Here is a 14,815-nt window from a genome sequence, read left to right as displayed (position 1 = left end):
TCCTAGCATGTGCTCTATACTATGATCTGCAACTTAATGGGTTTTGTGAATTCAGCCAAGTCTGTTTGATAATCTACACTTAAACTACATGTTTATGTGTCAAAGTGACTAAGAAAGGAAGAGGAACAGTTTGAGTTTTCACTAAAATTACTCCTTTGTCATCAGCCTAATACTAACACCAAGAAATAATTTTACCACTAATAATTTGCACAAGAGGCATTGCTTCCTGATATCAGATGTGGACCACTGAATCTTGGGGCTATTTTTAAATATTTTTTTATCCCATCTTTATTATTTTATAAGTATATCAAGATGGAAATACTTGATAATACTCATCCTTACTCCTATTTCCCGCAACAACCCTGTGAGGTGAGTTGGGCTGAGAGAGAGTGACTGGCCCAAAACCATTCAGTTGGCTTTCACATGGTCATTCACAGTAAACCATAAAACAAAATGGGTTGTTCAGTTACACATACATTGCTGCATTCCATTCAGAAATAGTACAAGTGACATGTCAGGCACAGAGGAACACTGGGTGAAATGGGAGGGATTGTTCTTAATGCTACAACACTATTTTTTATCGTCTTGCTTCATCCTGCACCTGTGGCCTGACCCTCAGATGAGTTCTGGAGCACTCTTTCTAAAAAGTTATTTATGTGTTTATTTATTTTAGTTATAACTTAAATGCTGTCTTATCTCATTATCCAAAGCAACCCTTGGTGAAGAATGGAATCGAAATAGGAATAGAATAGAAATAGAACCAGAATAGAATAGAATAGAATAGAATAGAATAGAATAGAATAGAATAGAATAGAATAGAATAGAATAGAAATAATATGAAAAAAATTAGTAAACAGAATATGATAAATTGGTGTTCAGAAATAACCTAACTCCTAAGCTAATGTTTAGAAATGGCTTCATAATTACTTACAAAAGTAGTGTTATTTATGCCCCTATTAGCTTCTCTATTAACCAGTATAATGTACCGTGTCTGATTCACTGTTGATAACAGTCTAGAAGACGATTTAATGTGAAATCATTGCCAAAGGCATTTGTTGATAGTGAGCTTTCTGTCATATCTAAAATGACAAGAGAGCAATAGAGATGTTGAAAAAAATGATTTCTGTGTTCTGAAAATGCTATCACTGCTTGTCTGTGTAATCAAAACGTTTTGTTCTTCTTTCTCAAGGAAAAAAAAACTGTTCAGTTGTGGTTTGAAAAGACCTTTGAGACTATCACTGCTTATTTATGAGGCTGATTAACTATTAACAAGTCTCTTCCTTTTTTGGGAAAATGTTAATATGTTACTTCAGTTTTGGTGGAATAAAAATGACCAGCTTTGATCTTCTGATTTCCTGCAATTGCAAAGGAGGAATGTTTCCTTATCTTTAGGTGTTCAGTCTCTTGTTGAATTTGAAGTGATCTGTTCAACTTCCCCTAATTTTCATTGTCAAACCATTTAATTCTCCAGAGATTTCTGAGGAACCGTACCAAAACCAACAAATTCTAAAGAATTTGAATAAGCCATTGAAATGCTATTACAATTGCCAATTTTTTTGATTAAATCAGACCTCCCCAAATGAATATCCATTGGTCAAGGATTCTGTGTTCTCATGTTATCTTGTATTTTATTGACATTGAGAATACAAAAGGAGAAATGGTTGTTATATCCTTCATGGATACGGTATCATTATATAATGTAGTCATCAGGTACCCAAAGAGGCACAGTAGCTCAGTGGTCTAATGACACTAGAGATGATCCTTACTCCAGAGGTTCAAATCCTAACACTGTGTGTCAGGGTGAGCTCCTGTCACTCACCTCAGCTTCCGTGCACCTAACAGTTCAAAAGCATGTTCTATAAAATAGACAGATAGGTACCACTTCAATGGGGAGACAGGTTAGTGATCTGTACAGGAAGTCAGATTTCTTCCAGCTGTGAACCTTCTTGGTTACAGTGCCCATTTATGAGGTGGCTCCTGACAAGGGGGGGAGGCTACAATTATGTTGTAAGAAGAGCCACTCAACTTTCTTTCTGGTGCGAAGCCAGCTTACCTCCTGTGGCACACCTTGGGAAGCACAAAAGTGTGCCCTACAATAGAGCTGATAAATTGGCTGCCAAACTACTCTGCAAAAGCATTGTGATCTCCCGGCTAATGTAACAACACCATACAATCATCATCATCATCATCATCATCATCATGTATTTCTTAATGTTCTATCTCAGTGAAATGAGAAGATTAATAGCAGTTCTGGTCTTGTAGAAGGCAAGACAAAAAATTAGAACAGTCTCTCTCATAATATGAATTTAGATCTCTTTATAGAGTACCATATATGTTTACTGGCTACTCTGAAGGAGAATTATGATCCTGGGACAACAGAGTAAGGAAGTTGTTTTGTCTTTACCTTGTACAATCCTATTCTTTTGACCATTATCCTTTCTGTTTTGTAGTATAAAAGAAAGCTCTCCACCTCAGTGAAATGGGACAAGATATTTTCCCCTTCAAAACATACATACATACAAGGAAACATACATACAGGGAAACAGATCAGTACAACTGCATAAGCCAATATAACTTTGAAACCCCCGTTATGTAGAAGGTGATAGAACGCTGTGCAGTTAATATCAGTGTTGGGCAATTTGCTGATGATTAATATTTAAATATTAAAATAATTCCACATCAACATCTTGGCATCTATTTCTACATTAATCATTGAACATTTCTGAAGACTGAATAACAAACACTCTTGAGAACTTAGTAACCAATTAAATGATTATCCTTATTTTTCCTTCATGTATAACCATTGGAGGAAAGTACAATATATCTAAAAACATCCAGCTGGGCAGCAATAAGTAAAGGTAAGCCTTGCCTTGAATGCAAACATTAGACTAACTTCCTTCATAAAACCTATTATTCTTTCATATTATCTATGCTAGCCTTCCTCAAGCAGGTACTATTGGTCATATTGGCTGGAAGATAATGGAAGTTCCAAGTTCAAGACACTCAGAAGCTACCACGTTGGGCATGGATGATGTACTAAAAGTATATTTTCAAGGGTTATGAATAATGGTCACTGAAACTCTAATATCAGTTTATGACTCAAGTTTAGCATTTACTTGGCAAACTGTGGTAGCTAGTGATTTAAAAAAAACAACAGCAATATATCGATTCTTTTATTTTAAATTAGATAGGATGAAACTCTGGATTATTTTGCTGGCTGTTGCAGTCAGCACAGAAGAAATGCCAAGACAGAACAGCTGTGTTGACAGATATCCTGGCATTCCTGGGAACCCTGGACACAATGGCTTACCAGGACGAGATGGACGAGATGGAACAAAGGGTGAAAAAGGAGACACAGGTATCCTATTGCTTTATTGCAATGAACTGTATGTTCAGCAATGTTTCTGAAGCATGCAAATGTTTCTGAAGCATGCGTAAAAGCATATCCTCAATAATGAATATTCTGATCTTTGTCCAAAGCTGTAACGGTCAATCAGCAGCCTGATAGTTGACTCCTGAAGGTCATACCAAATAGTTAATGAAGGTGTTGTAAAAATGTGGCCCATCATTTAAATCAAGAGAAAGCTACATTTGTTTTCAAATGCTGAATATACATCTGGAAGGAAAGAAAGAAGAATGATTGGGTGTGACTGAAAAAACCAACAGTCCCAACCCTATCTAACAGATTGATAAATGTCAACCAAGTTTTATCGTCACAAGGAATAAATTCTTATGGTCCACCATAGGTAATGTACTGAATAGTACATACTAGAGCTATAGTATTGCCATTCAAGGCATTGTCTCATTGACACAAGCAGGAGATGCCTCATTGGTACAGAGTCACTACCAGTGACAAAATTAAGCATATATGCATGCTAATATTACCCAAGGGAGAAAATGGTCTGATTCAGACAAAATGTTAAACTATGGTTTGTTCAACTGTGTTTTATTCAATTAACTATCATTACCTAAGTTCAAATTACACACTAAGCCATAACGTTATTAATTCAATTTTTTTCAGAGTTCTATCCTGCTTTTTCTCTAAGAACTTAGAACAGTGTGTGTCTGTAATTTCCTCTAATTATGTCATACAACAACACCCTTTTAAGACAGGCTGGGTTCAGAATGACTGGCTCAAAGTCATCCACTAAATTTCTACTGATGGGTCTCTCATGTCTAGCCCAATACATTCATCCTTTATATCACCCTGATACCTTATTATATGGTGAAGAAAGTACAATACTTTAGTGTGCAGAATACATTAAACCCAAGCCAACTCATCCCATGATGGCTTTAGCCAGTTATGAAGCACAGGATAATCATTCTTTGATTTTCTTTGTACTTTAATTATTGATATCTGCTCTGCTATATAGACCAAAGAAATCAACTCCACAGGAATTCAAGAACTATTCTTTAGAGAGGCTATAACAACAAAATCTTGCAAGTCTGATTGTGCTATAGTGCCTCCTTTTCCTTATACTTCAGTGAAATTAGGAAGGTATCTGTTTGAAGTTCTGAATGTTATCTCATTGATATGAACAATTGCTATATTTTGCTACTATTAGGCGACCCAGGAAATCCGGGAATGTCAGGCCGAGATGGCATCAATGGAAATAAAGGAGAATCAGGTAGGAGCCAAAACTTGCCTTATCTAAAATATGAGGATGTGCTTATCTACTGGTAATGTTCTGTGATTAGGTGTTGATTTCAATACATACCTGTTTTGTTTCAGGAAAACAAACATAATGATTGCTGATCAAACAGCTATACAATAATTATTTTTTTATTTAAACTATTATAACCTCATGGACAAATTGTCCGAGGTTCAATTTTAAAAACCAGTCAAATAACAACTGACAACCATCAAGTCTGTTTATAAAATTTTATAAAAAGCCAGAAAATGGGGTCTATCAACCTTTCCTAGTCTGATGTCCTCCAGATATAGTAGATTTATAGTATCCAGCAGGGACAGGTGTCAACTTTGGAAGCCGTATTAGCACCAGAAGTTTCTGCGCTGCCATATTCCTATGCCTGGAAATTGGGAGAGGGGATTTCCTAGAGTGTATGCAGTTAGACATAATAGCATTCTTCTTTACAGTCAAGGTCATGTCATCCTGCACCTGGACAAGGAGTGGTTAGAGGATGTCTCAAGTTGGGACGGATGGTGACTGGGCCATGTGATAGACTGAGGGGTGCAGGCTGATGAGTCTTTGATTTTCAATTACTGAAGGAAAATCCAGATTCAGGTTTTCCCAAATGTGCCAGTATGACAACTTCAATAAAGTGGAACTTTGAGAAGATGTTTGTCTTGGAGTTTTGTGAGTTGGAGTTTGTTTCCTGGAATGCTGACACCGGGTTGAGGAAAGCTGAGGCCCATAAGTTTCTCACTCTGTGAGAAGAAAACGCAACATACCAGTTTTGGTGTCTTGCCAGTTACTGGAGTCCCATTGCAGTTTGGAAGGCTTAGCATGCACTGTTTGATCATGACTTTGGTCCACTTTGACCATTTTATCAGAGTGTCAATCATATTGAGAGCATATTTGATTTCCTGACAGCATAGTGATATATCTGTACTCTACTACTAGTAGAATCTTCGATACATAATTTCATTTTGGATGTCATGGACTGAGAGGTTATACTGGTAGTTTTTAATAAAGTAGTTTTTGTCCAGTGCTTTGGAATTAGTTCTGGAAAAACACTTTTATGCACACAGAAGCAGGAATTTATCACCTGTCTCAAAACTTTTTAAAGGGAGGTGTTTTTTTTATAGATACAGGTAGTCCTCAGCTTACAACAGTTTGTTTAGTGACCAAAGTTACAATGGCATTAGAATGACTGTTTTTCACAATTACAATCTTTACAGCATCCCCATGGTCATGTGATCAAAATTTAGATGCTTGGCAACTGGTTCATATTCATGACAATTGCAGTGTGTCTCGAGCTCATATGATCCCTTTTTGTGACCTTCCGACAAGCAAAGTCACCTCATCTGCTCTTGGTTTTGTGTTAGCTAATGTAGGAATAACAAACACCTTTTCCTTTTATCTTGGATTTCTGCTTTCTTCCCTCAGATGACAGATGCTTCCACAACCCTGTAAAAGATTAACTGCTCTTTCCTTTCCGTTTAGGGGCTGACGGCAGAGTTGAAGAAAAAGGGAACAAAGGTGATAAAGGAGAGCGAGGCTGGCCTGGGAAATTCGGGCCAAAAGGAATTCCTGGACCGGTCGGGGATAAAGGTCAACAGGGGGAGCTAGGACCACAGGGAAAGAAAGGGATAAAAGGGGACCTTGGACCAATTGGCCCCAAAGGACAAAAAGGTGAAATTGGAATTCAAGGTGAAATAGGATTAAGGGGGCCCATCGGTCCAAAAGGCCACGTGGGTCCTAAAGGAGAGATAGGGGCCCCCGGACCAAAGGGCAGTAAAGGCAATCAGGGAGAAAGGGGTTGGAAGGGAGCACAGGGAGAAAAAGGGAATCTTGGCAGTACCCCAGTTATTGCCAGAAGCGCTTTCAGTGTGGGCCTTACCGCTAAATTTCCTCCACTCAATGTTCCCATCAAATTTGATAAAGTCTTATACAACAGCTTCGACCATTATAGTACCGAAACCGGAGTGTTCACCTGCCAAATCCCTGGGGTCTATTATTTTACCTACCACATCACTGTTTTTTCAAGAAATATGAGGGTAGCTCTAGTTAAAAACGAGCACAGGATGCTCCACACTGCAGACATGTACCAAGGGGCCGAAGACCAAGCATCTGGAGGAATCGTCCTGGAACTTCAGAAAGGGGATCGGATATGGCTGCAGTCTTATGGAGGAGAAACTTTCAATGGATTGTTTGCAGATCCAGATGATGACACCGTCTTCAGCGGCTTTCTTCTATTTAGTACCTCAGAAGCACCAGCATCTATGGCCTCCAGCACATAAACTGCTTGCTTGGTTTTGAATATGTCAATTATATGGCACAGCTTAGTTTTCACATGAAGTTTCCATCAAAGTTCATATGAAGCCAAATCAAAAACTCCCAGACATTTTTATTTTTTTTTGCAGAATAATGCTGAACACCACTTGTGCATTACTTTGTGTATATGGTTCCTAAATATATTTTCGCTATTTTTTTCAGGAACTCTACAATTGCATCAACACTAATACAAAATGCTGGTATCTTACATAATTATTAATCACAGGATAAAAAAAAATCTTGTTATTCTTTTCATTGAGTAAACCTGTTTTAACTTTTTACAAAAATATTTTAGACTGATTAATAAAATCACACAATCCCCTGTTATATATTTATGCCTACATATGTTTAAATAAAGCAAAATTAGTTTTTTTTCAAGACAAAAAATAATCCTGGATTTCTGTTATTTTTCATTTCTACTCGCCTCAGTCCTCAATAGACTTTAAAGCAGGGCTGTCAAACTCCCAGCCCGCAAACTGGATGCATCACGTGCTGGTCACGCCCAGGCCCAGTTTAGCGAAGTGGAAAAAAGTCGCAATATGTCACGTGATGACACCATGATGACGCGAGTTTGACACCCCTGCTTTAAATCAAGCGATTCCTTGATCACATATTGCATTCAATCATTATTTGTTTTAACCATACTTTCTGGAGTATATTAGAAAAAGCTAGTATATTAGAAAAATAAGTATCCCTTGCTTGGGGAAAAAAACTGATTTATTTAAATTTAGTTGCTGTTGCCCTGGAGTTTTGTGGATTGTTTGGGATGAGAAAAAGGCACAAAATCAAATCAGAAATAAACCAAGGAAATAAAAAGCAAAAGGGTGATTAGAATGTTGATTTTGGAAAGTTGTTAAAACAGATAAGAAACAAGACTGGAAACAAGACCTTCACTGGAAACAAGACCTTTAAAAAGTTATTACTTCCTGTAGTTTGTCTAAAATTTTATTAAAAATATATGAAGATTTTGAGTTTAAATGTAAGAAACCTTTTCCTGTGAGAATGTTCTGGTGAGAAAAAAGGAGACCTTGAAGGCTATTTATTAGAGGCAACCAGAAAGAATTAAATATTATATCGTAATTAAAGCAAAAGACTCATTAATAAAGAATAAAGATGCAAGGAAATTTGGCACAATACATCCAGAGCTTTATCTATAAACATGGGCTTAAAAGAAGAGATAGAATTGAAATTCATCTTTCAAAGATTTTGAAGACTTGTTTGTAGATATAAGAAATGGGATCTTTTTTTAATTTGTATTTTTAGAAAAAAATGACAAGGGCCTGCATAAAGGAAAAGAAAAAAAAGATGATTTACTTGTTTAAAGATAAACAGTTATTTCTAATTGGGCTTTTGCTGATTAAGATTTAAAGATGAATCATCATCATCGTTATTGTTGTTATTATCATCCTTCATGATAGACTGGAAAAAAGGTTAAGAAAAAAAAATCTCCCCAGAACAAAAAAATGGAAAACCAAATCTGTGTTGTCAAATAAAACGATACAGGTGTTTCCAGATAGCAGCCAAAGTCTCATTCGACTTGGGAAAACTTTTACGTTTTATCTGCTGGAGGGAAAAACAAACCACTATTAATAGTTGTCGTTGGTGTTAGGTAGTTGAAGACCAAGTAGCGCACTCCTTGGCTGGGGAATTCTGGGAGTTGAAGTCCGTCCTGTTCTAGTATTGAAGGTGCCTTAGCGAGCGCGCGACGCCGAGCAAAGCCGCCGGAGGGCGGGGAAAAGCTGGTTGCGCCGACGCTCCTCCTCACGGCCGGGCCGCGGAAGAGGCCGTCTCCGCAATCCGGAACCGCTCGGCCGTTTTAGAGGCGGCGCGTCTCTCCGGGGCGAGCGGTCTCCTGCCTTACCATGTGGGCTGGATGGCACCGGGTGGCGCGCAGGGCTTCGGGCTGCCTGAAGCAAGCGAGGCTGGGGCGGCTCGGCGGCGGCACGAAGAAATGGGTCAGCACCAGCTGGGCCCCGGTGGGCGCCGCCTTCAATGCCCAACAGCAGCGGCTGGCGGTGGGGCAGAAAACGGTGAGAGGCGGGCTTGGAGTGAGTTGGGGCCGAAAACGTCCAGAACATCCTTGGCTTCTACGTTGGAAGAGACTCGGCAGCTTTCTTCCAAATGAGATACAGATACAGATACAGATAATCAGAATTGGAAGGGACCTTGTAGGTCATCTAGTCCAACCCCCCACCCAAGCGGGAGACCCTACACCATTTCTGACAAATGGCAGTCCAATCTCTTCTTGATGGTCTCAACTGATGGCGCTCCCACAACTTCCAAGGGCAGCTTCTGTTCCATTGGTTGATTCTTCTCACTGTCAGAAAGTTTCTCCTTATTTCCAGGTTAAATCTCTCCTTGTTCAGTTTCCATCCATTGTTCCTTGTCTGGCTTACAGGTGCTTTAGAAAATAGCTTGACCCCTTCCTCTCTGTGGCAGCCCCTCAAATATTGGAAGACCGCTATCATGTCTCCCCTGTAAAATGGATTACAGTTTCCATAATCCTTTGCCACAGCCATGCGATGGCAACGGATTATGCATGTTGGGGGTGCTGATTTCAGAGAGCTGGAACAGGACGACAACAACAACAACACAACTAATCATCACACAGACAGCCAGAGGGTTCAGACTTGGTTTGGCATTGGCAAATCTGGATGTTTGAGAGTATTATAGATATCCTTGCAGGATAGAAGCTGTTCCCAGTAAAGCTGCCTTCTGCTGCTGCTGCTGCTGCTTTTATTATTAGTGTTGTTGTTGTTATTACTATTATTGGATCACCGTGCCTGGAATAGACAGATCTGGATATTTGATGGTGTTACAGATATCATCAAAGGATGGAAGCTGTTCCAAATAAAGCTGCCTTCTGCAATTGACTGATGGCAAATTATTATTATTGTTGTTGTTGTTACTGTTACTGTTACTACTGTTATTGCTTAATCTTTAGTGAGATTCACAGCCTCTGGGGCTGGTTGATAGCTCAACAGCTCCCGTCCTAACCAAGTACCTAAGAACTGTTCAGGTAGCGTCGGAGGATATAAGCTGTTCCAAGGTTTTTTGTAAGATCAGGGTATTTAAGTCGGACAAATTCAGGATTTCCAAATAGCAAGGCAGCCTTTTAGGTATTGCTCCAAGGGCTCCAATTACAATTGGGATAACACACGATTTCTTTTTCCAAAGTCGCTCAACTTCAATTTGAAGTCCCGATACTTTATGATTTTTTCTTTATTTTTTCTTTATGATTATTATTTTATGATTATTATTTCATCATCATCATCATCATCATTATTATTATTATTATTATTATTATTATTATTATTATTATTATTATTATTAATTAGAGAGCTGGAAGGGTGCATTATTATTTGGTTTGGTTTGTTGCACAGTCAACCAGATGTTTAGACTGGATTTGTCATTTTTATCCACTTATTCCCAAATATTTTATTTAGGCAGGTGTGATTTCATGGCTAGTATTACGTATTATGAAAGTTGGGTATACTACGTTCAGAGAGTTGGAAAGGGGATTTTAATTATTATGATCCGTTGCATTGTCAACCAGTGATTGGATTTAGCATTTTTGTCTACCTTTCGAGTCCTTTCCAAGGACCTGGGACAGGCAGATGTGCATGTTTGTTACTATTGTTATTTTGGTGCTTTTGGATCAATATTGATTTCTGGCAACTCTGGACTTTTACTATTGTTATCCATATACTGTGAGTTGGGTTGGGCTGAGAGAATGTGACTAACCTGAAGTCCCCCAGTGGGCTTTCATACCTTAGGTAGGACTAAGAACTCACCATTTCCTAGTTTTTAGGCCAACACCTTTACCATTATACCAGACTGGCTCTCTTTGGGGCACATATTTTAAAACGATTGGAAGCCCAATCTGCTGACAAGTGAAGAATGAAAGCTGTCCTAACATATAATCTCCTAAAATAATGGATTGGGCTTGCTTTATAAAGTTCTTCCTAAGGTACACTGGAATCTGCCTTTCCGGAACTTTAAACAGCCAACCCCAATCTGAATCTCATCAGATGAATTCTTGGCCTTGGTTATGTTAGGGGATTCTGGGAATTAAAAATAACTTCTGGAGGATGCCCAGGTTGCTCAAGGATGCTAAAGACCATTTTTTGGTGTTCTGGGTAGAGGCTAGGTTCTGGTTCTCAGCTTTGGGGAAAGCTAAATTGAAACAATTCATGACAATATACTATCACCCTTTATTTTACAAATTGTCATATAATACTGCTTTCAAGCAGGTAGCCACTGCTACAGGAGTGCTTAAAAGTTTATGAACCCTTTTGAAACCCTTTCTCCACACAAGTCCCAAAACTAAATAAATTAAATAAATTAAATAAATTAGGCCAATTAAACTAATTAGTCAAAAGATTATGCTTGTTCATTTATTTATTGAGGAAAAAGATCCAAAGTTACATATTTGTAAATGACAAAGTACATTTATCCCACACACGTACTCATTTAAGGACATGCCAGAAGAATTGTTGGAAGAAGCGAAGAAAAAAGTTAATAATTTCCTTCACTTTCTCCAGAGAGCTCAGTTCAGATCTTTGGAATATGTGGGACAAAATATTTTCTCCTTAGTTACTGCTCAGAGTTGCAACTGCTGATTTTCCGCCCTTCGTTACTGTCCATTGTTCTCAACATTGTGCACCTTTGGCGGTTAGTCATGCCGGTCACATGACCACGGAGCCGTCTTTGGACAGCGCTCGTTCTTCGGCTTTGTAACAGAGATGAGCATCGTCCCCTAGAGCCAGAAACGACTAGCACATATGTGTGAGGGGAATCTTTTACCTTTACCTTAAAATCTAAATTAACCTATCACAATTTTCCACTGCTGAGTTGGGGGAGCCCAATTAGGTGGTTAGCTTCATAGTACATCTCCATTTGGGGGCTTCATAACCAGCTTCCAACAAGCAAAATCATTGGAGAAGCCAGCAGTAAATCACAGGTTCTGCTTAATGACTGCAGGTAATTCACTTAATGACCAGAGATTGGTAGTTTATTATTATTCATATAAATCAAATTACAGTTTCCAAAGGTAGTTAATAATTGATTAATTATTAACAACCATTTGAATTCTTTAAGTAAGCATCCAGATATAAAAGAGAATTTCTGGATAAAAAAAGACAAGAAGTTTTAAGAGACACCAAGTTTTGCAAAATAATTAAGAAAAAAACTAAGGTTAGGAGGAGGAGAATCAAGTAAAAAATGAATATATGCCAGTGGCTGAATATTGACAGTAAATGGGGAATTCATCAAGGAACAGAATAGAAAGAAAAGCCTAAGAGGTAGGATACCATATTTCAACTGCAAAAAATATAAATGTATATAAATGTAGAATACTATATGAGAATGGGAGACAAACTTCTGATTTGCAGATTTCATTTTTAATTCCTATTTGTCAGTAGACATTTACTATGAGCATAAGGCTGTTTTGGCTTGTATCTCAACACTTGAGACATGATAGTCTTATAATTCTGACCTTTGGATTGGGGTTATGAGGACTAGTTATCCTGGGAAAGATTTATGTGAAGTTTACTGGAACAATCCAAATTAACCAAGTCTAATTTTTCAGAATTAGATGCTGCAAAAATAATTTAGGCTCCAAATAAAATTGATTGAGAACTTAGGAAAATGTGCAAAGGAGTTGCACTTAATGTAATTATCCTTTTGGTTCATATTACTGTAAAGTTATTTATCTGGCAAAATTACATTGTCAATAGGATTTGGTTCACCCTATTCAATTTCTAAAATTATTGTCGAATAGAATATTACATTTAAAGAATACGTTGCTAATGTTCTTTTCTATGGTTTAGGGTCTGTTTGGTGTACCAGAACTTAATTGTCCAGAAGGATTTCAAGAATCTCAAAAAAACTCATTGCAAGAAGCAGAACAACTGGTCCAGAAAGCATGTATTACACCTCCTGGGGAAGAGATTGTGATAATTTTTGATCAGCTCTCCGATGCTTTATGCAGAGTAGCAGATCTGGTAAGACAATAATACATCTTTGAAATTGTGTTATGTCAGTCCATTGATATTGGTATATTTCTAGGTTAATTTGAATTCTATAATTCTCTAAAATGTAACGTGAATTATAATTATAAATTAGTGTATAAACCCATGCTTCTATGGAAGGTTTCATTCATTTTTTTCCCTATGTAATCCAATCACCCAATGTAGTTCTTGCACAATGATCATTCACTTCTGTTTTCAGAACATTTTTGTTCAGCACCCATCTATTCTTGATCATCTTGATTTAGAGGTTTTTCCGTGGATCGGAGGGGGTGTGGTTTCGCGTGCTGCCTGCATCCCGCAGATAATGGCATTCTTCCAGGGTTGAGACACGAATGTACACATCACATTGCCACTCTTTAAGCAGACATATCTATATTTTAACACTAGCTCCATACCCGTGCTTCGCTATGAAACTATGTGATCGGGCTTAGTTTTTGGGGAGGAAAATAAGGGGGGAAATGTGCCTCTACCTACCAGCATCCATTGGTATTTATCTCACTAGCGTCCTGTTAGTGTGTGAGACAGTTGAGGGCTGATTGGAAACTGAAACATGGAAACTGAAACAGTATTTGCTGTGTGAGCAAGAAGGAGACAGCAAGGAGCCTGGGCATGGCTTAGCTCAACTATTCTGTACTAAAGCTGGTTGCTGCTCTGAAACTGAAACTCCTCTGCTTGTGTTTTGCATTTGGAACAGATTTCTTTTCAGGTGGGGAGGGAGAGTAGAACTCCTTAGCATCAGAGCATATTAATAATAATATACGAAATCCTAGTGCTCTGATGGTCATTTTGAAAAATCCTTTCTTAGTGAGCACCTAGATGCCAAGAGGAACATATGTGCCAAATTTCAAATTTGTAGGCTTTACGGTTCTGGAGATTTTGTGATGATGCTTGAGTGGTATTTCACTTTTATATATATAGATTTAACAACTGACATCCCTCTAATTACACCATTTATAGTTTCAGGCTTACCTTTTTTCAGCATTCTCATAGAATTTGTGAGTTGTTTTTATGACTTTTCTTGGACACTAACATAGCATTTGTTTCAGAGATGGTATTCAGCAGGTTCTGACCAGTTCTGGAGAACCAGTAGAGGAAATTTTGAGAAGTTCAGAGAACCAGTAAATACCACCTCTGACCTGGAGATTTTACAGTATCCTTCCCCTGCCACACCCACAGAACCAGTAGTAAAAAAATTTGAATCCCACCACTGATTTGTTTTAATTTTACTCTTCTTAGACAATGTTTCTATTTTGCATATTCTGTGCCTCTTTTAATCTTACCCATTCCTTATTTTTTATGATATTCTTTGCCTTTTTTTGTTGTACACATGATACAATCACTTTCTCCTATCCTCAGTTTTAGTAATCCATCTCTTCTATGCATTTTGTTCTTATCCCATCATTCCACCTAGAATGTTATTTTAATTCTTTCTACTAGTGTAATGCCAGACACTCTATTTCAAGCATGGTTCACATTTTTATGTTTATTTCCCATTCCTTTATATTGGAAGATTGATCTCTACAACTCTTTGCATGAAATGATCAGTGCTACTCCATTAGATCATATTATGTTCATCAAATTTGTTATTAATTCTCTTTCTTAATTTCACAAATGCACAACACATCTCATTCATTTATTCATTCGTGCTCTTTGCCATTTATTTATTTCTCTTACATTCCAAGTTTTAGTCTTCCACATGACATGGTTTTCCCTGGTGGGCCCATAAATATTGTCCTCTACAACCTTTTTTCAGATTTTTTAAAATAATACATATATATACATTGGAACTTCTTACCTGTTGCATGTTTATGTTATCAGTATTTA

The 14,815-nt window shown here is 37.8% G+C and overlaps 2 protein-coding genes across 2 annotated transcripts in view; both read left to right on the top strand.

Annotated features, from left to right (window-relative positions):
• Positions 1–3,192: 3,192 nt before the first annotated feature.
• LOC113416931 (uncharacterized) lies at positions 3,193–7,157 on the top strand. Its single transcript, XM_026675065.2, has 3 exons — positions 3,193–3,358; positions 4,566–4,628; positions 6,129–7,157. The coding sequence occupies exons 1-3, from the start codon at positions 3,193–3,195 to the stop codon at positions 6,923–6,925; spliced, it is 1,026 nt and encodes a 341-aa protein (XP_026530850.2). The 3' UTR covers positions 6,926–7,157.
• Positions 7,158–8,707: 1,550 nt separating this feature from the next.
• MIPEP (mitochondrial intermediate peptidase) overlaps positions 8,708–14,815 on the top strand; it is a 62,135-nt gene continuing 56,027 nt past the window's right edge. Inside the window, exons 1-2 of the mRNA XM_026675064.2 lie at positions 8,708–8,989; positions 12,791–12,964. Of these exons, the coding sequence (XP_026530849.2) occupies positions 8,822–8,989; positions 12,791–12,964 (342 nt within the window). The 5' untranslated portion in view covers positions 8,708–8,821. The remainder of the gene's footprint in view (positions 8,990–12,790; positions 12,965–14,815) is intronic.

This window comes from Notechis scutatus, chromosome 5 (genome assembly GCF_049901735.1).
Source record: "Notechis scutatus isolate UNSWTSFEM ecotype Mainland chromosome 5, rNotScu1.2, whole genome shotgun sequence".
In the NCBI taxonomy this organism is placed as follows: Eukaryota; Metazoa; Chordata; class Lepidosauria; order Squamata; family Elapidae; genus Notechis; species Notechis scutatus.
The sequence above is the reverse complement of the archived record's forward strand: the minus strand, read 5'-3'. Positions and strand labels throughout refer to the sequence as shown.

Bases quoted from the DNA above. Each gene is read 5' to 3' on its own strand.
- LOC113416931 (XM_026675065.2), top strand. From the start codon at position 3,193: ATGAAACTCTGGATTATTTTGCTGGCTGTTGCAGTCAGCACAGAAGAA. The intron at 3,359-4,565 runs GTATCCTATTGC...TGCTACTATTAG, and splicing joins GGGTGAAAAAGGAGACACAG to GCGACCCAGGAAATCCGGGA. The intron at 4,629-6,128 runs GTAGGAGCCAAA...CTTTCCGTTTAG, and splicing joins TGGAAATAAAGGAGAATCAG to GGGCTGACGGCAGAGTTGAA.